This window comes from Dasypus novemcinctus, chromosome 10 (assembly GCF_030445035.2).
Source record: "Dasypus novemcinctus isolate mDasNov1 chromosome 10, mDasNov1.1.hap2, whole genome shotgun sequence".
NCBI classification, from domain to species: domain Eukaryota; kingdom Metazoa; phylum Chordata; class Mammalia; order Cingulata; family Dasypodidae; genus Dasypus; species Dasypus novemcinctus.
This window is the reverse complement of record NC_080682.1, coordinates 106068482-106091709: the sequence shown is the minus strand read 5'-3', so window position 1 is coordinate 106091709 and position 23228 is coordinate 106068482. Positions and strand designations below refer to the sequence as shown.

General features: G+C 49.6%; 2 protein-coding genes across 3 annotated transcripts in view; both read left to right on the top strand.

Moving 5' to 3' along the window:
- Positions 1-880, top strand: part of C2CD3 (C2 domain containing 3 centriole elongation regulator) — a 187621-nt gene extending 186741 nt beyond the window's left edge. For both annotated transcript variants that reach the window (XM_058305935.2, XM_058305936.1), the window contains exon 33: positions 109-880. In XM_058305935.2, coding sequence (XP_058161918.1) covers positions 109-249 — 141 coding nt within the window. In that variant the 3' untranslated portion in view covers positions 250-880. The remainder of the gene's footprint in view (positions 1-108) is intronic.
- Positions 881-5492: 4612 nt separating this feature from the next.
- Positions 5493-18983, top strand: UCP3 (uncoupling protein 3). The gene is made up of 7 exons (XM_058305934.1): positions 5493-5789; positions 9633-9853; positions 10391-10601; positions 10900-11100; positions 12274-12375; positions 12892-13072; positions 16119-18983. The coding sequence occupies exons 2-7, from the start codon at positions 9728-9730 to the stop codon at positions 16231-16233; spliced, it is 936 nt and encodes a 311-aa protein (XP_058161917.1). The 5' UTR covers positions 5493-5789; positions 9633-9727; the 3' UTR covers positions 16234-18983.
- The last annotated feature ends 4245 nt before the right edge of the window (positions 18984-23228 follow it).

Genomic DNA, 23228 nt, shown 5'->3' with positions numbered 1-23228 from the left:
GCTCTACGTAACTGTTAATTAAAGAACCAAAAGATGAGAAGAATCAAAGTCATCTCTTGGTGATGCCCACCTCCTCAGTGCTAACCAAACTGACTTCTTCCTCTCCAGGACAAGAGTGAGGCTAGCAGGGGAGCCCTGTCCCGAAGACCTTGTCGCCCCAGACCGAACCCGCTCCCTCCCCATCTGCCTGAGGAAGAAACTCGCAGGATTGCACGGATATTCTCTTCCCACTACTCCCAGAAAGACTAATGCAGCCTTCGGACTGAGGGAAAGACCTACCCGCCCATCCTCCCTCGGCCTTGTCCAGCTTGTGGAAGGTGCCAGATCTGGTTCCCTCAGGGCTATGATAGCCCTGAAATCACCACCAGCCTAGCCCGTGAGTGCCTTAAGACCCAATCAACCCAGACTGGAGAAGGTTCCCAAACGGGCTCAGTGTCCACCTGCCAGGACTTGCACTTCTTCCCTTGTGGTGAGGCAAAGGCTAGAATCAAGTGGCCCACTCTTCTGACCAAGGGACCCAAGCAGGCCTCTTTCTGCTAAGAAATTCCTCCCAGCTTTGACACAGCCTCTGCCTGAGGATGATGGGCCATTTTTACCTTAAAAGTTGGGGTAGTGGGTCCATACATTCTGTGCACCATGCACAGCCAAGGAAATCCTAGGGCCACTTCTAGTTCACTTGCTTGGAAATAGGGTATTTCATAGATATAAATTTTTTTATGCTGTGTTGAATTAATCAAAAGCAGAAGGTAAGGAGTTACCTCCTTCAAACTTTTTATCTGATTGTCTGAAATGCTAACCATGCTTTTAATTTATTGTTTTCCCCAGCTCTGAGTGTTGTTGTTCCTTCCCATATTTGAATAAAATCATATTAGTATTTGTATATGCATAAGTGTTTCCTGGGTTGGCCACTGAACGGGGGTGTTAGGACTTCCTTTGTGCTCACGCTGCTAGATACAAAGCTTGACAATCATCCAATCCCTAGGAGAAGCTCATCTGAAACAGAGGACTAGGGTGCCCATGAGACTTCTGAGCTCCCCCAAAGATCCGGTTGGTCCAGATTAGGGCGACGATCAGTATTTCCTGTTCTGGTGTCTAAAATGTATCAGCAAAGTGGAGGGTCTCACCTCACTCTGCAGAGAGCATTTTTAAAATGGGCAAAGATGTGCTCCCTGCTCCCCCGGCACGGGTATACAGTAGGCAGGGAGATAAGATTGGAAGGGAATACACAGAGGGCCTTACTTTCTACCTCTTAAGCATTTGTCATTTCATTTAGTCCTCAAAACAACTATTTAACCTTGTATTATGATTCTCATTTTACAGTTAAACTGAACTTCAAAGAAGTTATTTGCCTCTGTTTATGTAGCTAGAAAGTGAATCACCACACAGGACATCTCCAGACATGTTGCAAGACTGCTGTGCTCAGTGAGGAAAAGAGGGTACAGAATGTAAGTGCTCCGAATTCAGAGAAAGAAAGCTCACGTGGATTGGAGCTGCTGGGGAAGGCTTCCTAGAAGAGATCATTCTTGGGTTGAGCCAGGAAAATTGGTTGGGCCCTGAACAGCTGTGGAGAGAAATAGGAGGGCTCTCTGGGTAACATGCAGCTGGGCATAGAGAAGAGACAAGTCTGGCGCTGCCACTTCCTTGGTATATTGATTCTCCCTCTCCCTGAGCCCCCCTTGCCTGATCTGTAAAACAGGGTTAATAACCCCCGCTTCATAGGGTTGTTGTGAAGATTAAGTGAGCTGACATTTGTGAAAGTGCTTCACAGGCACTTGGCACATAGTCAAAGGCCTTGGGAAATGTCAGCCTCACCCATTCCTCCCCCTCCCTCCTGGAGCAAATCAGTAGATAGGCAAGCACACAAATAACTGTAAGACAAGGCAGAATGTGCTGTGCCCTCAGGGTACAAAGTAATAAGGGAAGTCGGAGAAAAGAGAAGATACCTTCCTATATCACTTTGTGCCCTTAGATGAACTCTTGCCCATCTGCCTCCCTTGCATCTGTTTGTCTTGGCTCCCTAGCTTCGCCTGCCAGTTCACCCCCTCCCCAGCTCCACAGAGGTCAACCTTCCTCTCCTTCACCAGCCCAGAGCTTTCAGAGCCCAAGAATCCACCTTCCTTGGGGCCACAGGGAACCTACAGAGGGTCATTTGGGGGCCTAGGCCTGAGCCATGATGCCTGAGGGAAAGAATATTCCTCCCAAATCCTGCTCCATGATTATGACCTGGTTAGGATATGACCACAGAAAGACATGGGCTGTTCCTACACCAGATGGAGGGCAGCCTTGGATGACACAAACACCTGAAGATCTGAAAGCCACCTCCTACCTAAGTTTACAAAGTATATTATTTACCAATATTCAATCCCTAGAAGTTGGATATATTTCCCAGTCATATCCCAGAGGTGAAATGACCTGCCTTAGAGTCATGCAGCACAAATTAAGGGTGTGAGGTGAATGTTTGCTTCCACTCACAGAACTCACCAATGTCACCCCCTCTTCCCATTGAGCACTGCCACCACAGAGGCCTGAAAATAGTTGTCTCTGGTCACCCAGATGCTGGTTACATCCCAACACATACCAACCAATCTTGGAATTTCCCAAGTGTGAGCTGGATTCTAGGCACAAAGCCAGAGCAGACAGATACGGTCCTACCCTCAAGAAGCTCCGAGGCCCCCAAAATAATTGAAAGCAGAGACTCTGACATATCTGTATACCACTACTGATGGCAGCATCCTTCACAATAGCCAAAAAATGGAAGCCACCTACGTTCCATCAACAGATGGATGGATAACAGAATGTGGTATATGTGTACCGTGGAACTGTAGTCAGTGGGGAAAAGGAATGACGTTCTGATACAACACGGATGAACCTTGAAGACCTCATGTTGAGGAAAATAAGCCAGGTTCAAAAGGATAAATACTGTATGATTTCACTTACATGAAATAACTAGAATATGCAAATTCATAGAGGCAGAAAGTAGAGTACAGCTTACCATGGGGGTTGGGGTGGGGACTGGGGAGATGATGCTTACTGGGTACAGAGTTTCTGTTGGGGGTGATGGAAAGTTTGTATAATGGATGGTGGTGTTAGCACAATATTGTGAATGTAATTGATATCACTGAATTGTACACATTAAAGTGGTTAAAATGAGAAATTTCAACTCGTGTGTGTGTGTGTGTATAGTACCACAATAAAATTACTTTAAAAGAAAAACAGGAACCAAAAAAATTTTTTAATTAATTTAAAGAAAAAAAACTCCCAGGCTGCAGTAAGCTGAGCACTCCCTCCAAGTTTCTCCAGGACCTACAACGGTGCTTTATGCCAGAAACCATCAGCTTCCTATGGGCATCGCAGAGTGAGGGTTTGTGGTGATAGAGCATTCCAGAGGAGGAACAGCAGAAGCAAAGGCACAGAGCAGCCCAGTAAGCAGGTCTTAGAGCCTGGGATTCTTCCTTGGTCACCATGGATCCCCACCTCACTCCTAATCACCTGCCTGCCCTTACCCAGTCCATTTGGTGGGACCCCAGTGGGGTTGAGGATGTGGTGCATCAGAGCCTTTCAGAAGATGTCTTGCTGCTCCTGCAACCAAAGACTATCCCAAAATATGAGAAAGAGAGTCTATCCCTCTTCTGCCCAAAACTAGTGATTTCCTGGCAAAGATGCCACAGTGGCAGAAGCAGGAGCATACCCTGAGCCAGACAGGTGGGTTTGAGTCCTGTCTCTGTCTCTCAGAAGCTGAGGGCAATCAGGCAAATTACCATACCCCTGAGGCTCAGTACCCAGGGACTGTAAAAGTGCTTGTTTAAATTGCCCTTTACATAAGTGAAGCAATGGTTCTCAAACTTAATCTGCATTAGAATCACCTAGATGATTGCTTAAAAAGGTTCCTGGACACCATCCCAAAGATTGATTCAGTTGATTGAGATAGAAACCTCTGAATTTGCGTTTCTCACAAACTCCCAGGTATGTCAATTTAGTGTTGTTGGTCCAAGGGTCATACTTGGTGAATCACTGAAATAGGTATAGCTATAAAACACCTAGCACCTCACACATTGCAGGTGTTCAACAAATGGGTGGGCCTTTCTCCCCTTCCCTGCCATTGGCCACAGGACAAAATCTAGGTGCCTAAATCTGGCGTTTAGTGCCCGGCCCTACAGTGTCTCTCCAATCCTACCATTAGCCAGTTGCTGCCCCTTGTTTGGGTTCCTACTGTTTATCCTTCCCCTGCTTCTTCCCTGCCCATCACCCTACCACCAAATTAGCATTTCCTGGTTGAGCTCTGAACATGCTTCCTGTGAGGAGCCCTCTCAACCTCAGAAGCCCCAGCAGCCACTTCCCTCCTAATAGTAACTCTACTGCCTGTTCTTACATTTAGTGACCATTCATCCTTGATAGTAACTGCCTGTTCTGCTGACGTTTAGGTCAGGGCCTGATCCAAGGACAGGAACAGGACAGGCCCCACCCAGGCTTTGCCCTGGACTCCTGACCACCTGCCCTGTGGCTCCGTGTTTGTGCCCAAGTCCAGAAATGATCGTTGGCTGCTCTTCCTCTGCCCCTCCCCAGCCCTCTCCCCTCCTCTCCGCATTGTCACTGGGATCCCAGGTTCAGGCATGCCCAACCCTTACCCTCGGTGCCTGAGAATGGAGCCTACAGCAGCTTCTCTAGGGGACCCTTCCCAACCTGTCCGCATACCTCGCCCCCCCGCTCCCTTTGGCTCCAACAGTGTCCATGCTGCCATGTCACAGCAGATAGACCCAAGGTTCCTGACAATTTACAGGAGGCTGGGGGTCAGGCCCTGCCTCATATTAGCTGTTTCACCTGGTGAAGTCATTTTTCCTCTTGAGATTTTTTTCTTCTCTGTAAAATTAGTGTTAAAAAATTAGAATCCTCAGCCATAAAATGGAATGACATACTGATACATGCTACAATGTGGATGAACCTTGAAAACATTATACTAAGAAGTGAAAGCAGCTGGACACAAAAAACACATATTGTAGGACTCCATTTATATGAAATGTCCAGAATAGATAAACCCATGGAGACAGTAGATTAGTGGTTGCCAGGAGGTAGGAAAAGGGGAGAAGGGAAGTGCCTGCTCAGGGGTTATGGAAATTTTTTTTTTTTTTGGAGGGGGGAGGTGGCAAAAATGTTCTAAAAAATGTGGTAGTGTTTGCACAACTCTGTAAATATACTAAAAAACCATTGAATTATACTTTAAATGTGACCTCCTCAATAACTCTGCTATTAAAAAGAACATTTAGAATCCACATAGTACTATCTCACAGGATTGTGAGAGAAAGAAATGTTTGTAAAGTACCCAGCACATAATAGGCACCAAGAAATGACTGCTATTACCACTGTTAGGAGGCAGCCTGGAGGAGCCCTGCCCAGCCTATCATGGGACCTTGGCCTTTGGACCCTCAGAGATGACAGGTCCAGCCCCATATACCCTGGTCACTCAAGGTAGCTCTTCTTTCACAGTTTGAAGGAGCTATTTTAAAGAGCCCTAGTCAAGGAAACTGAACCATTTCTGGAACTTGCTGACCTTCTCCTTCATTTCCCTGTCCCTCACCAACAAGCCTCTTGTCAAGTGATCTAGCCTGCTAACCAGCTTTTCTAGGATAAGGTTTCAGGTCAGCTGGAGTGTATAAAGACCGGCGCCAAGCCCCAGACGAGGCAGCAGAGGGAGCAGCGACTGTCAAGGAGGGGCAATAAGATTGCTGCTGCAGCCCTCCTGCCACAGAGCCCTAAGGAGCCCTGTGCTCCCGCCGCCCTGCCTGAACGCCCAGGTAAGACCCACTCTCTTCCTCCAGCTTCCCTCTCCCTCTTCCGTGTTTTCCCTTTCATCAAAGGCTTACCGCCACCAGGAGCTGGCAGGGATCACTAGCCATAGCCTCTCAGAGCTGATAGAGATTGAGTCCAGCCTCTGCCTTGTCAGGATGGGGAACTGCAGCCCTGATGAGGGAGTGTACCCAGGATCACACAGGTTGCTGGTGGCAGGGCTGGGGTTCTAACCCACCACCTGTGTCGCTCACCCAGGATTCACGTCCCCCTTGCTCTGCTGGTTGGCACTGGTGGGATTTTGCAAATCCCCACAGAGAAGAGGCAGCTTTCTCCTTGGTCTGGTCCAGACCCCCCGGGATTCCTCCAAAGCATGTTGCTCTCTTCCCATGAGGATCCTGGGGGCCCCTCCTTCCTGAACAGGGATGGTGGGGGCACTTCTGGCCTGAGGCCTGGCCCAAGTCATGTGATGGGAGGTTTACAGAGCCCTTGGGGACCTTGGCTTCTTCGGTGGGATGCAGTAGAGGCTTTGTCAGGGAAGGTTGGGTATTAGGTAGTGAGGCAATATGGCATCAGGCAGCACGTCTCAGAATGGGGTGCTCTGACCCCTGCTTCAGAACCACCCAGAAGAACTTGTTTCTAATGCAGATTCCTGGGCCCCACCCCAGACCCAAACCAACTTGGTAAACAAACAGCTCAAGGGATCCTGACGTCTGAGACTCACTGGGCACTGGAACAGGCACAGGTTCGGGTGTCAGACAGATCTGGCTCCAATCCCAGTTCCATCACTTGAGCTGTATGACTAGCCGAAGCCTTCAAAACCTCAGGTCCCTTGCTTACAAAATGGGGATAATAATAACAACTCCCTTAAAACCTTATAAAGGGATTGAATCAGGCAGTGTCCTGAACAGTGCCTGGCGCAGGAAGTGCTCAGCAGACATTAACAGGGCAGTTTGCTTCTGTAGCGCCCAGTGGCAAAAGTCTGCTGTCTGCTAGGGCCCTCGAGTGCTGCTTCAGGAGGCAGGAGTGAGAGGGAATGATGTTGAGGAACGCTGGCCTCAGGGGTAGCCCTGACTTCTGCCCAGTACTGTGGCCTGCTCTTCCCACTACTTCAGGAGTTCTTAACCAGGGGTCTGTGAGCTTGAATTGAAATTCAAAAAAACATGCTTGTGGGGCTGTGTTGGTGCAGATGTGATGTATTTATTAAATAACACACAGTATAGCGTCAGCTTAGTAGGGGGTCCCTGGTTTTCCCCTGACTGAAAAAGGGGTCCATGGAGCAAAAAAAGGTTAGGAACCCCTGCACTTGAACAATGAAAGTTCTAGAGCCTCTCCGGGCTTGGTTTCTGACCTGAGATCATGCCCATCTACTCTACCTCCCATGGGTGACTCAGGACTACCCCCGTTATAGGCTCCACTTCACCCCTGGCCATTGCCCCACAGACTCGTTGAGATTTCCCATGGGCAGGTCCACAAAGACTGCATTTTTTCCTGATCCCCAGATTTCCTAGAGTGCCTAACTAGCACTAGACCCAGGAGAGGTCTCATTCGTATGTGCTGATTTTAACTGATTTGAATTCCTACTTTCTCTCCTCAAGGAAATGATGTGAGGAGAAGAATGATGTGATGTGGAAGAGGTTCTGCTAATGCCCCCCTTCATTCTTTGCACAAGTACAGCTCTCTTGTAGACACAAGAGTTACAGTGGTGAATAAGGCAGTCCCAGTCCCTGCTCCCTTGGACATCACATTCCGATGGGAGAGCCGGGCGGTTGACAAGCTCAAGGGGTAATTAATGCTGTGAAAAAGAGCTGAGGAAGAGAAGAGGACGGAGTGATAGGGAGTTATCACGTTACATTGGATGCTCAGGGAATGCCTCTCTGAAGAGATGATGTTTCAGACAATCCTGAAGAGAGGATTCAGACTTTGTTCTCAGTAAGATAAGGAATTATTGAATGACATGCTTTGACATATATATACTTGGACACTAGGTTAGATCCCCATACAGAAAATCTACATCCGTTATCCAGGCCCAACATTCCAGAATTGGTGCACAGTATCCTTTACAGCTAAATGTCCCTTAAAATGTCTAAATCATTGCACATAAATTATACCTCAATTTTAAAAGTTTAAAAAATTAAAACAGCAGAATGGTATAGCTCAGTGGTTGAGTGCCTGCATCACATGTACGAGGTCCTGGGTTCAGTGCAGTACCTGGTACCTCCTAAAAATAAAAAATGAAAAAATAAAACCTCAACACAAATTCATGCTGGGAAGGATCAGAATAAAAGCATCCCTTCCCTCAGCAGGATTTAAAGTCTGTCCGTCCACACTGTAACCCAGGCTTCCAGACTGAGACGCAGTGGCTGGTGAGTTCCAGCCTCAGCCCATCCTCCTCCTCCCCCACCTCCTCTGTTCCTGGTGGCTAATTCTCCACCTATATGTCTTCCTGACTGGAATGTGAGCTCCCTGAGGACAAGGGACATGTCTGATTCGTTCCATTTATCTTTCCTTTCCTAGTGCCTAGCATCATGTCATGAAGATAGAGCTTAGCATGAACTCATGCATCGCCTCCTCCCTAAGAACCTGCTGTGCTGGGGAGAGGCGGCAGCAAACATGAGTCCAAGGTGCTGCAGGGAAGGGTGGGAGTTGAGACAGCACAGATAGAACCAGAGTTGTAGATGGCAGTGCTGGAAGCCTCAAGAGCTCACCTGGCCCAGCCCCTACTTACTGGCACCCATCTCACCGCTGGTGAACAAGTAAGATACTCCCATTCACCCTAGAGGGGCTAAATTACACATCCAATTAGTTAGCCCTGAAGACAGGACCAGAGCCCGGGTTTTCTGACCACAGGTTCAGAGTCCTTTTTATTGTAGGGAAAGGCACACAATATTTGCCGTGTCACAATTCTGTGAAGCTGGTCTTGGCTCTAAGGGTAAGGACTCGGAAAGTTCCAGGACCCTAGTGGGCTAGGGTGTGTATGAGTGGGAGTGCACAGGGCTAAGAGATGGCATCAGTGCCACAGGCCAGTGCACAGAAGATCACAACTGCCCATGACTGTGCCAGCTTCCCAAGGGAACCGAGGCTCAACCGAGACCCTCATGTGAAAACACGCCCCTGGCTAACCTGTGGTAAGAGGGAACGCGGGTACAAGTGTGTGTGTGTGTATACATGCATATGTGCATGAGCATACATGGGCTCTAGGAGGACTGGGGAGACAGCACATCCTTTTACCCAAAAGTGATCTTCTGTCTGAGAAGCTCATCTTCGTCAGCTGAGAAGGAACGCCCTTGAAGGGTGAGAAAAGACAGGGCATGTGTCGAGCCAGCCAGATCAGCCGAAACCGCCCTGGCCATCAGTGCTTCCACTGCAGCCTCATCTCCCTCCGAGCCCTCCGGGGAGGTAGAGTGGCAGAGCCACCTGGAGCCGGTCTCCTTCCACCTCGAGGGATCCTGCAGTGTTAGGAGGAAAAGTTCTTTTGTCAGAAACCCTCATGTGACAGAGAAGAAACCGCAGGCTAAAAGATACTTTGTCTGTGAGCTGAAGATTGCAAGATAAAAGGAGTAGGAATGTGACCTGGTTTGTTGTTGTTGTTTCCTTTTGCTTTTGCATTTGATTTTTAGGAGATACAGGGATTGAACCCGGGACCTCCTATGTGGGAAGCAGGCGCTCAACCGCTGAGCTACACCTGCTCCCAGAGACCTGTTTTTAGAGACCAAATCCACACACCCCAAGCACAGCAGTGCCCAGGCTTCTCCCTTACCTGAAGCCCCTCCCCGAGGGGAGCCAGAGGACCGGACCAGACAGCACAGGTTCCATCAGCCTCCCTCCCGCCTGTCTCTTACCTCCCGCAGCCTCCTCCCTGCACTGAAGCCCAGGGCTACGCAGCACCCACTCTCCTTGGACCTCCCCTGGGCCCTACAGGAACTGGGCAGAGCCTCCTGGGACCATGGTTGGACTGAAGCCTTCCGAGGTGCCTCCCACCACGGCCGTGAAGTTCCTGGGGGCAGGCACGGCGGCGTGTTTTGCCGACCTCGTCACGTTTCCCCTGGACACAGCCAAGGTCCGCCTGCAGGTAGGTGCGCTTTGCTGAGCGTCATTGCTCACAACAGAAGAGGGGCTGAGTTTGCCCCCACAGCACCTGCACCAGCTGCAGCACCTGCTCTTCCTGACACAGAACCCTGGTCTGCTCACTCACTCCACTGCTCAAGATCCTCCCTCTGCCCCTCACCATTGCTTAGGGGGGAAAAAATTTTCCGAATTCCTTGGCATGATGTGACAGGCCCTTCGTGGCCTCCTCCTACTTTGTAAACCTTCAAGTGTGAGGTACTGGTCAGGAATTGACTGTGCGGTCTTGGGTAAAGCATGGGCTGTTTGTAAAATGGGGAGAATAACCCGGCCCCCATCTGCTCACCGTGCCTGCGTGGCACTGCATCCTGAACCGTAAAACGCCGCCCAGCTCTGGTATGAGTGCTGCCAGCTGATGGCTCAGGCCATCACACTTGTTCTCGAGGGCCAGCCGGGCAGGGCCAGCCCCACTCGGGTCCCTCCGCACACGGCCCCTTCCTGCCCTGCCTACGAGCCCCTCACACCGTGGCGGGTTGTCCCTCAGATCCAGGGGGAGAACCAGGCAGCCCAGGCGGCCCAGAGCACTCGGTACCGCGGCGTGCTGGGCACCCTCCTGACCATGGTGCGCACCGAGGGCCCCCGCAGCCCCTACAACGGGCTGGTCGCCGGCCTGCAGCGCCAGATGAGCTTCGCCTCCATCCGCATCGGCCTCTACGACTCTGTCAAGCAGTTCTACACCCCCAAAGGATCGGAGCGTGAGTGCCTGGGTATCCCGCGGACACCAAGGGGGCTGGGCAGAAGCAGAGCCTAGACATGCAGGTCAGGAGACCGGGGCAGCCCCGACTCTGAGAGGCAGAGCTGGGGCCTGGGGAAGCTGGTAACAGGTGTTCGTGAGGAGACTGAATGGCCGGCACCAAGCTCCAAAAACCAAACCCAAGAAACAAAGCTCAGGTATCGGGCAAGGGCAGTCCCCCAGAGAAGAGCATCAGTCCCAGAGAGGTGTTCAGGGCTGGACACTGGCCCAACCCCTCTTTTCCCTCTCCCTCTCCCTAGACTCCAGCATTGCTGCCCGGATTTTGGCTGGCTGCACCACAGGGGCCATGGCAGTAACCTGTGCCCAGCCCACGGACGTGGTGAAGGTCCGATTCCAGGCCAGCATGCAGGTTGGGCCCGGCAGTGATCGGAAATACAGCGGGACTATGGACGCCTATAGAACCATCGCCAAAGAGGAAGGGGTCAGGGGCCTCTGGAAAGGTTGGTCTGGGCCCCAGGCTCTTGGCCTTCCCAGGGCTGGGGCAGGGATGCGAGCAAGGAGAGGCCTCCTAGCATGGTGCTATCCCAGTGATTCTGAAAGAACACCCCAGCCAAAATATCTCGCTGCCTTGCCACAGGGCCTCAAATTCAGTTCAGTTTAGCAACTCTTCACCATGTGCAAGCTCTGAGGGAGACAGAAATGAGTATGAGACACCTTCTACCCCCTCAAGGCGCTTACAGACATGCAAAGGAGGGGAGACTTGCCAAGAAGCAGCGTTGCCACAGGGCAGGTTGTGCTAGGCCTATGCCAGGGGGGCAGCTCCGGAGGTGAGAGAGGCCATGCCAGCTCCAGAGGAAAGGGCACGTTTAGGCTGGGCCTCAGGGCAGAGTAGCCTCCAGATGTGAGGAGATGGAAGGGAAGGGACGTCCAAGAAAAGGTCTAAGAGGGGTAACTTCAGGGCACGGAGGAGAAGCAGAGGCCATGGGAGGGGAACAGCAGTGAGGAAAGGGGCAGGAAGAGGAGGGGAGGAGGGCTTCCTTAGGAGCAAAGGCGGCAAGGTTCCCCTGCTGTCTACACAGTGGACAAATGCTCGTGTCTGCAGGTGCTGGAATGTCTCCCGTATGTGGGTGTGGGGCCACAGGAGTCCTTGCAAAAGAAACAGTGACCCCGTGAACTGTTTAGAGACCGTGGCTTAAGGATGGAGCACCTTGGTCACTTCACTTGCACGGGTCCTCCCAAAACTGTGGCCTCATCTGTGCGATGAGGGGGTTGGACCTGCCTCTCTCCAAGTGCCCTGCCAGCAACCAGCCCAGCCTCCCTCCTCCAAAGAAAGATTTCCTTCTCTGGCTCCAACTTGGTCTCAGGGAGGCATATTGCAATATTGATAACTATTGCCAATTGTCAAAAATGTGGCCCAAATAAGCATGAGTGGGCCTCTCTGTTTTCTGTCCCTAATGAGTTCATGGACAATCTTTAACTTCAACTCTTTAACAAAGAGTTCTTAAACACTAGAAAGAAAAGTATGGAATCTGCTCAGCCAGGCTCCTCTGGCTGGAAGGGGGCACTATGCCGCCCAAATTGGGGGGCTGGAAGAAATGATTTCTGTAGCCTTGCAGCTAGGGTGTCCACTTCTTCCATTCCCCATTCATCAGCCCTCTCCCCATTCCTAACAGGAACTTGGCCCAACATCACAAGGAATGCCATCGTCAATTGTGCTGAGATGGTGACCTATGACATCATCAAGGAGAAGCTGCTGGACTATCACCTGCTGACCGGTGAGGCTGTGGGCTCTAAGCAGATAGCCTCTCCACAGCAGCCTGCTCACCCTGCCCAGAGTCCTCTGGGGGCCCAGCAGGGAGGGGACCTGGAACTCCATGAGTGGACACCACCCAGAGGCAACTAGGCTGTAGGAGAACAGGAAGCGGCCCCGTAAAAGACCAGTGCTTATTGTGATGAGCAGAAAAGAGCCCTAGACTGGGAGGCAAAGAGCTGGGCTCCATCCCCAGCACCACCTCTCACTGCGAGGGTCACACATTCTCTGGCTCCAGTTTCCTCATCTGCCAGGCAGTTTCTTGGGCTGGATAACCTTCCAACTCTGGGACGGGACAGTTCAATTTTGCCAGGACATACCAAGAGCTCAGGCCTGGGCACCATGAGGCATGGCAAATGCTATTCTTACTCTCTAGGAGCTCACAGCTTACTTGGTGTCAAAAACTGAGCACACACAGAACCAAAAGCAGGTGCACCCCCATCTCACAGCCTGGTGTTTGTTCTTTCCCTCCCATCTACAGACAACTTCCCCTGCCACTTTGTCTCTGCCTTTGGAGCCGGCTTCTGTGCCACAGTGGTGGCCTCCCCAGTGGACGTGGTGAAGACCCGGTACATGAACTCCCCCGCAGGCCAGTACCGCAGCCCCCTGGACTGCATGCTGCGGATGGTGGCCCAGGAGGGCCTCACAGCCTTCTATAAGGGGTGAGGCTCCTCCCTGCCTCCAGCACGCCAGGCTGCCTTTTTAAATTTTCTTTCCTTTTTTCTTTTTCTTTTCTTTTCCTTTCTTTGCTCTGCTTTAATTTTGCTTTCTTTCCCTTCCCTCCCCTTTCCTCTCCTTTCCCCCCTCTCTCTCTTCTTCCCTCCCCCCTCTCCCTCTCTCCATCGTTCCCTTTTTCCACTCGCTGTCTTTCATGTGTCACATGCCTACCATAGTAACACACCTAAGCTCTGGTTTACCTGTCTTACTGTTATGGCATTTCATTTTGAAAGATGTTTGTGTTGTAGCTAACCGTTCAAGTCTAGGGCTGACTGCTCTCCTTAGCTGTCACAAAACAAGGAATTTCTGTGATTGGAGCTTCCTGCTGTTATCCGTAGTTGGTAGGAAAGCTCGGCTTTGTATGTTGTTCCCTAAACTATATTAAAATAAAAACAGAAACTACAATTTTAAAAAATTCAGTAGCGAGCAGCACAGATATCAATGCCACAAAGGATAAAGAATGACAGAAGTAAGAAGAAAAATAGTGCACCAAACTGATTTGGAGACTCAAAGAAGGCTTATCTAAGCCAAAGGCATCTAGGGATAAGTGCTGTCTAACTTCAAACTTATCGGACAGGAGAGCAGGGGAAAGGCAGTCCTGTGACCTCACCCCAGCCTGTCACCACTCCCACTGATCACTAGCCTGCGGCAGCTAAGCACCCACTCTCTTCTCCAGCCCACCTCAGGGGTTCTTGTTTGCATGTATCCTGCCTTGGAGTGGAACACCTTTCCCTTGCCATCTAGGTGCTCTAAATCTTGGCTGTCCTTCAAGACTAGTTCAAATGTGACATCATCCCTGACACTCTCAGGTCTAAATTTCCCTCCTCCCACTAAACTTCAGCAAAGCCCCTTGATGCCATCTCTATGGGATTCACCACCTTCTCCCTTGGGCTGTAGTGTTGACAAGCTTGAGTTATTCCCCATGCCAGAGGGCAAGTGCCTCGAAGGCAGGGACTGGTGGCTTTTACATCTTTTATCTCCCAGAGTCCCTGGCACATCAGGAATGAGTTTTTTTAAAGATTTATTTTGTTTATTTCTTCCCCCCCCAACCTGTTCCCCACATTCCCAGCTCTCTCTGTCCATTCACTGTGTCTGCTTGTATTCTCATTAGGCAGCTCCAGGAAACAATCCTGGGGCCTTCTGGAATGAGAGAGAGGCGATTTCTCTCTTGCGCCTCCTCAACTCCCTGTTATGCTATGTCTCTTGTTTTCTCTCCTCTGTGTCTCTTGTTGCGTCATCTTGCTGTGCAGCTCCCAGCATCAGACGGCGCTCCTGTGTGGGGTGGCTTTCCAGTGCTGGGCGGCATTCCCATGCAGGGGGGTACTCCTGTGTGGGGCGGCATTCCAGCATGAGCTGGCACTCTGCCTGGGCCAGCTTGCCACGTAGGCCAGCTTACCCTCACCAGGAGGCCCTGGGCATCGAACCCTGGGCCTCCGATGTGGTAGACGGGAGCCCAATTGGTTGAGCCACGTCCGTTTCCCAGGAATGAGGGTTATTAATATCAATCATGATAGCTGCTCACTACTTATCAGGCCTCTGCTGAACACTTTACATATGTTATCTCAACAACCCCCAGGAGTGGGTAGTATTCACGTTTATTGAGGAAGAGACTGTGGCTCAGAAAGATTCAGTAACCTGTTTAAGAAGTTAAAATTGCAGGGCCACGGCTCAAACGTTAGACCTTCAGTCTCCAAACGCAGGGCTTCTTGCATTACCTGTTGTCAGTCCTCCCGGTGATGGGCAGCCTGATCACAGTCTGACCGTCTCACCTCCTACCAACGATGCCTTCAGCAGAGAGTTTCTGGGTCCTGGTGTTAGATTGGACCCAGTTCTCAAGCCAGGGCTGACTTGATGAAAATGTATTTCAGTTGTCAGACTGCTCCTTTTCTATACGTCCCTCATCGTTACAGTCTTCAGCTGTAGCCTCTGGTGTCCATTTATTCTTTCACTCCTTAAACACTGAGCATCCTGCAGGTTCCGGGCCCTATGCGATGCCTCCCTCAAAGAGCGGTGGACAACTCTGTGCCATTTATTGGGCATTTGCTGATACTGGGCCCTCTGCGGTGTGCTTCATAACTTTAACTCACTTCATCCTCATGACAAGTCTATGAGGTAGACACTGAATCAAAATATTTAAGTAGCTTGTCCAAGGTGGTAAAGCTAGAAACTGGTAGAGCTAGGATTTGAGGCCAGAACCGACTCCAGCGTTCACACTGGTGGCCATTGTGCCACACCCCCTTGAGGCGCTGGGCGGAGGCTCAGGAAAGTCCAGGGCCTGGCATCCTCAGAGCAGTGTAATCAGCTGAGCCGGCAGGAGCGGGAGGTGGGGGTGGGGAGACACTGGGGGGACTGGCAGAGAGTGAGGCTGAAGTGCAGCTGAGGCAGGGGCCCTAACACAATCACTTGTTGCCGAGGCTGGCAGGCTCCGGAGATTAGCCCGATTTGGTGCCACGCTGGGCCTCCGCCAGGGGAGGCCTGGACGTGCGCTCCAGTTCAGATGGGGACAGAGGGCTGTCCCAGCTTCTCAGTGGCCCGGCAGGGGCCAGTATGGACGTGATCCTGAGGCCTCTTCCTTATCACACACCCAGCGGCAGGGGGGAGTCAGGTCAGGCCCAGCTCGTTCAAACCCCATCTCTGACATTTCCTAGCTGTATGGTTCTAGATACTCAAGCTCCCTATGCCTCTGTTTTGGAAAATGAAACCTGGCAACAACAATCACTACCTTATAGAATTATTGTGAGAATTACCTGAGATATTATGTGTGAACAGTAACCTGGTTGAAGGTAAATGTTAGTTTTGTTTCCTTTGCTGACTCCAACTTCTGCCTAAACTCCTCCAGCAGGGGAGGAAACTGCTGAACAGGCCTCAGAAAATGCTTCGACTAAAAGTGCTCCAGACCTGCAGCACCTCGCCAAGAGCCAGCACCCCCAGAGGAGGTCTATTTCTGTCTCTTAGCCTACTCCGTTTTGACATTTTTCTTTTTTTCATCAGGTTTACACCCTCCTTTTTGCGTTTGGGATCCTGGAATGTGGTGATGTTTGTAACGTACGAGCAGCTGAAACGGGCCTTGATGCAAGTGCAGCTGTCACGGGAATCTCCGTTCTGAACAAGGCAAGAAGGCGACTTTATACTTGACAGGTACAAAACCACTTAAGAAAGGAATAACTCAGCAAGTCCATGCACACACGGACACAGACCCACACCTGTTTACAGAACTGTTTTCTTGCTGCTGATTCAAGAAGCAAGTTGAAGAGGAGGAAGGATTCCGGGCTTTAGTCTTTGTCTTAAGGACACCTTGGTTTTGCACTGGCAAGAAGGAAAATAAATTATATTAATTTTCAAGCCCATTAGGTTGGATGCCTAACATTTAGGCAAAAGAAAATAAACCAAAAGAGATCCATTTGGATAAAATGGAAATTTGTAAACTCTTGTCCCCTGAAAATCTGATTAGACAATGAATTATAAACAGGAAAGTCTGAGAGCATGGAGCAGGAGTGGTCACTGGACATGGCTGGAAATCAGCTGAGTCTAGAGGGACACTGCCAAAGCAACACAAAGCTTGCAATTGCAGTCTTCAAAAAACCATGGATCACCAGCCATGTATGCAATATGTCTGCTGTGGAGAATCCATTAGGATCCTAGGAATTGTAAGGAGGAAAAAAGAGAGAGAAAACCTAGAACCTGTGCCAAAGGAGCGCTGCTGGGCCAATGGGAGGCTGAGGCTCGCACGTCTTTCCTGCTGACACTGAAGAATCCAAAGGGCAGCCTCTGTCCCCTTGCTTATAAAATGTTGGTAATCCCTTCCCTGCCCACCTCACAGGGGTGTAATGATGATCAAGTGGGAAGCTGGATATGAAAGCACTTTGTAACAGCCAAAGCTCTGTACAATGTTCAGATGTACGATGTAAGGTCAGTGCCATGGGAAAGATTTTGTCAAGACGGAGAGGAACTGCCAACAAAGTTTTGGAAAGACACAGTTGTCCAGAGGTGAGACCATCAGGACCAAGGGTGGAGGGCAGGGGAAAGGGGTGGCAGGATGAAGTGCAGCGGCAGGAGCCCATCCCCAGGCATCCCCCACCTTGCTGGGCTGTGAGGCACATTGGAGGAGTGTCGGCCTGGGTGGGCAAGAGGTGATGCTTGGCTGAGAGCCTAAAATAGCAGGACTTGGAATTTTGGGGAAATTATTGTGTGACTCAATAAAGGAATTCACACCTCAGGTGTAGGAATAAGAACAGCCACTTTTCTCCTTTCTCTTTCTTGGACAGAATTTTCCCTCCTCACTCAGGCGTCATGTTTGCCAGGGTTGGTCTCTGTCCAGCCAGCAGGCAATCTGGCCCCACGCTCCTCTGCTTCTGTCTGCCCTCTCTCGCCAGCCGTGGGTCTGCAGGCTAGCTACTCTACCTTTGAGGCTTCACCTCCGTTGTCCAAGAAAGGCAGGCATAGAACCAGATAGACTAAGGCTCTAAGGCCTGAGCCTTAAAACCCGGGAAAACTGAGAGACAGACTGGCCCCCTGAGCTGAAGGAGGGGCATGAACTCATGAGAAATTCAGCTCACCAGCTGAGGCCCCACAGGGAGGTGCAGGACGCCTCTTTCCTAGAGCATCCGGGCACCTAGTGGGAAGCTGCTTGGAGGCCCTGACAAAATGCCTGCAAAGCGTCACTTCTCTCCGTGCCTGCCTGTTCTTGTTGCCTCCTCCTCCCCTCCTTGGAAGGAGCCTTCTTAAAGATGACTTTTCTGATGTGAAACAAAAAGAAATGAGAGAAATGAGGGTAACACAGCATTCCCTTCCAGACCTAAGGCTGAGCTCCCGCAGGAGCCCAGAGTGCCAGCAGCACTGTCTGCCTCCAGGCAGCTTGTGTGACTCCAATGGCAGAACTGGGTTCAGAGCTCTCTGTACCCTTTAACCAGCAACCTGACCACCAGGGAGCTTACATCTCAGTGTCCCACCAGCAAAGCGGAACGAGTGATCCCTGCCTCACAGGCTTGTTGTGAGGACTGATCTAAGGCGCGTTAGAATACAGAAAGCACTCAGTAAATGTCATTTCTCGCCTTCCCCTCTCTGACTCCTCTGCACCCTGGGGAAAAGCAAATCCGCTCATCCTCAGCACTCCCCTAAGTATTTTTTTTTTTAAAGATTTCTTTCTTTCTTTATTTCTCTCTCCTCCCCCCCCCCCACCCCAGTTGTCTGTTCTTGTTCTCTGTGTCTATTTGCTGTGTCTTCTTTGTCTGCTTCTGTTGTTGTCAGTGGCATGGGAATCTTTCTTTTAGTTGCGTCATCTTGTTGTGTCAGCTCTCCATGTGGGCGGTGCCATTCCTGGGCAGGCTGCACTTTCTTTCGCGCTGGGCCGCTCTCCTTACGGGGCGCACTCCTTGCGCATGGGGCTCCCCTACGCGGGGGACACCCCTGCATGGCAGGGCACTCCTTGCGCGCATCAGCACTGCACATGGGCCAGCTCCACATGGGTCAAGGAGGCCCGGGGTTTGAACCGTGGACCTTCCATGTGGTAGACGGACGCCCTAACCACTGGGCCAAGTCCGCTGCCCCTAAATTTAAATTATAATTTGAGGTCACTACCTATATCCACTGGATAGTCCAAAGAAAAGAAAAAACTTTTTTTAGTTTAATGTCTGATGTGGCTGGCCATATGGCTTTTTTTTTTTTAGGGGTTACTGGGGATTGAACCCAGGACCTCATCATGCGAAGCAGGTGCTCAGCCACTGGCTACACCATCTCCCCAAGGCTATATGGATTTTAACTAAAACCCAGTATTTAAAACTTTATCTTTATTTTGTCTTGAATGACATGTGCAAATCATGCCACTCAAACTCCTGTTCTCAGTTTGTAAGTTCCTAGGGGCCAGATACTGTATTTTCATAAATTTCTTTTTTTTTTTTTTTTTTTTTTTTAAAGATTTATTTATTTATTTAATTCCCCCCCTCCCCTGGTTGTCTGTTCTTGGTGTCTGTTTGCTGCGTCTTGTTTCTTTGTCCGCTTCTGTTGTCATCAGCGGCTCGGGAAGTGTGGGTGGCGCCATTCCTGGGCAGGCTGCTCCCTCTTTTCACGCTGGGCGGCTCTCCTCACGGGCGCACTCCTTGCGCGTGGGGCTCCCCCACGCGGGGGATACCCTTGCGTGGCACGGCACTCCTTGCGCGCATCAGCACTGCGCATGGCCTGCTCCACACCGGTCGAGGAGGCCCGGGGTTTGAACCGCGGACCTCCCATATGGTAGACGGACGCCCTAACCACTGGGCCAAAGTCCGTTTCCCTTCATAAATTTCTTTGTAACAATATTAACACATCATCTCCCAGAAGATACTATGCAGATGATGATGCTAAAAGAGAGGGGGGTATAAATTCTTCTGAGAGGTCTTTTTTTGGGATCAGGAGTCTAGTGACCTCTGAGTCTAGCTTTTTCAAGGAGGGAAAACAAGACTGGTGAAAGGTCTTGTGAAGTTTCCTGGGCAAGATCCTTCCTAAATTTGGGTGGAGGTTGAACCAAATGACAAAGGGCTCTAAGGTTCTGGGATTCCAAAGACTAAGAAACAGCTTCTTCCAAGCCACAGCGTGACTTTCTAGTCGTGGTCCCAACTTCTGCCACCAGGAAGCTAGGAACATGAATGCATAAGCAGGTCAGATCACCAGTTGAGGCCCCACAGAGAGAACCATTTCTTAGTTCTGAGCACCCCCAACACAACCCTGCAAACACCGAGAGGATACGACAGCCCTTGCTATGGTACTGGCGGTGGGGCTGAGTGAACAGAACAGTAAGAAAACCAATAGCCCTTGGTAAGGGTGAATTCAGGCAGGAAGTGGTAAGGGAAGAGGAGTAAAGGAGAAAGTTTCCAAGTTTTAAATAGCATAAATATCTTCAAAAAAAATCCCTAACAAATTGTTTTCTGGCTTTGGAACCAAACCACTTGGGTAGCAGTGGACTCATCATCTCCAGTGATCCCCTGGAGGTTCTCCCAGTTCTGCCTGGGAGCAAGCTTTTTGAGAACAGCAGCATCTATTGCCTTGCCCCTTTCTGTTCTGTCTTAGACATAGGCTGGGTTCTCTCATACATGAGGATCTTACATACCCCTCTGAGGAGCCCCTGCAGGCCTGGTCACTCCATAGCACACGTCCCAGTTCACCTGTCTTACTGCCCCACTATCCTGTAAGTTTCTTATGGGCATGTACAGGGTCATGTTTACATTTGTATTGCCCACCTCTTAACAGAATGCCTGGAAAATGCAGAATGAATGAATGAATGAGTGAATGAATGAAATGTTAAAAGATAAAACCCTTTCCTGAAATATGACTTTTCTGCTAGAAGCCAAAAACACTGAGTAATCTGTTTCTGCAGGGGTGTAAATCTATTCAGTATGTGTATATGTCTGAATTTATGCAAACAGAACGAGTTTAGACCTTTTAACAGGAATCAAACTTAGAATCCTGGCTCTGACATTACTAGGATGTTAAACAGACCACTATCATACAATCCAGCCACTCCATTCCTAGGACATGAAAGCACATGTCCACAAGAAGACTTACATGTGAACGTCCATAAGAGCATTATTCATAATAGCCAAAAACTCACAGCAGTTCAAATATCCATCAATGGAAGAACTGACAAACAAAACGTCCTATGTCCTTATAAGAACACTACCTGGCAATAAAAAGGAACAGACTACTGATACATGCATTAACATGGATGAACCTCAAAGAGCATTATGCTAAGTGAAACAAGCCAGACATCAAAGACTACATTCCATTTATATGAAAATTTTAGAAAATGCAAAACTGTAGAGACAGAAAGATCAGTAGTTGTCCGCAATTGGGGTTGAGAGAAGGAATTGACTTTGAAAGTGACGGAAGAGCTTTAAAAGTGGGTTGTGATGGGAAGCAGATGTGGCTCGACCAGTTGGGCACCCGCCTACCACATGGGAGGTCCCAGGTTCACATCCCAGTGCCTCCTAAAGAAGACGAACAGACACTGCACCCGCTGCAATGAGCAGACACCTAAATGAGCAGATGCCATGAGCCAGCAGACACCCCAGCCTGCAGGGAGCAGATGTGGCTCAGGCTATTGGGCACTCACCTCCCATGTGGAAGGTCCCAGGTCCGATTTCCAGTGCCTCCTGGAGAAGGCAAGCAAGCAATGAGCAGACAGATGAGAGAACCACCCAGGGGAAGGGGTGGGATAAATTAAAAATAAATAAGTCTTTTAAAAAAGCGGGTTGTAGTAATTGTTGCACAACTATATAAATTTACTAAAAATCATCAATCTGTACACTTAACAGTGAGTGAATTGTATGGTGTTTCATTTTACCTCAATAAAGCTGTTAAAAGTGAAGGAAAGAGAAGCAGATTTGGTTCAATGGATGGGGCGTCTGCCTACCACATGGGAGGTCCAAGGTTCAAATTCAGGGCCTCCTGACCTGTGTGATAAGCTGGCCCACAGGCAGTGCTGATGCGCACAAGGAGTGCCGTGCCATGCAGGGATGTCCCCCGCATAGGGGAGCCCCATGTGCAAGGAGTGCACCCCATAAGGAGAGCCGCCCAGCGTGAGCAAAGTGCAGCCTGCCCCGGAATGGTGCCACACACACGGAGAGCTGACACAACAAGATGATGCAACAAAACAAGACACAGATTCCAGGTGTCACTGACGAATACAAGCTGACACAGAAGAACACACAACAAATGGACACAGAAAGCAAACAACGATGGGGAGGGGGAAGGGGAGAGAAATAAATAAAAAATAAATCTTTAAAAAAAAAAAGTGAAGGTAAAAAAGGTTATGTCCTAGAATGTTCATAGCAGTACTATTGTAATAGATCAAAACTAGAAACAGCTTAAATGCCCATCAGGAGTAGAATGGGATAAATTGGATATATTCACACAATGTAATGCTAGAGAGAGATAATTAAAGGACTAAAGCTTCATGCAATGTGGATGAATTACACAAACATAAAATTGAGTGAAAGACACACAACAGCATACAGTATACCAAATGATTTTAAGAACAAGCAAAATTAATATTTAGTGTTAGAAATCAGGATAATGGGTCTACTTCAGATGAATAGTGACTAAGAATGGACACAAGAGGAGTTTTGGGAGTGTCAATGTTTCTTTGTATGTACACGGTGGTGTTCACTTTATGAAAGCTTATCATGCTGTGCTCTTTTGATTTGTGCACTATTTCATATGTATGTTATACTTCAATATGAAGTTTACTTTTTTTTAAAGATTTATTTATTTATTTATTTATTTCCCCTTCCTCCCCCACCCTGAGTTGTCTGCTCTCTGTGTCCATTTGCTGTGTGTTCTTCTGTGTCTGCTTGTATTCTTGTCATTGGCACCGGGACTCTGTGTCTCTTTTTTTTTTAAGATTTATTTTTTATTTATTTCTCTCCCCTTCCCCGCCCCCTCCCCCCCATGTCTGCTCTCTATGTCCATTCGCTGTGTGTTTTTCTGTGTCCGCCTGTATTCTTGTCAGCGGCACCCAGAATCTGTGTCTCTTTTTGTTGTGTCATCTTGCTGCGTCAGCTCTCCATGTGTGCAGCGCCACTCCTGGGCAGGCTGCACTTTTTTTGCATGGAGTGGCTCTCCTTACAGGGCGCACTCCTTGTGCGTGGGGCTCCCCTATGCGGAGGACATCCCTATATGGCACAGCACTCCTTGTGCACATCAGCCCTACACGTGGGCCAGCCTCACCACACAGGTCAGGAGGCCCTGGGTTTGAATCTGCACCTCCCATATGGTTGGCAGATGCTCTATCCATTGAGCCAAATCTGCTTCCCTAAAGTTTACTTTAAAAGTACACTTGATTTGGGGAGCAGATGTAGCTTAAATGCTTCACATATGGGAGGTCCCAGGTTCAGTTCCCAGTGCCTCCTAAAAACAGAACAAAACAAAAACAAGCAAACAACTGAAAAAAGGTAACTCAGGAATGCCAGCTTCTCACATATGAGGTCTGGGTTCAATCCCTGGTCTTGGTACTTCAAAAAAAAAAATTTTAAGTGCACTTGAATAAGAGACCACTGATGATGTCCAAGAAATAATGTGTGCATTTTTGTGTGCTGGCATGCTTGGGCTGGCTGGGCAAAGCCCTGAAGA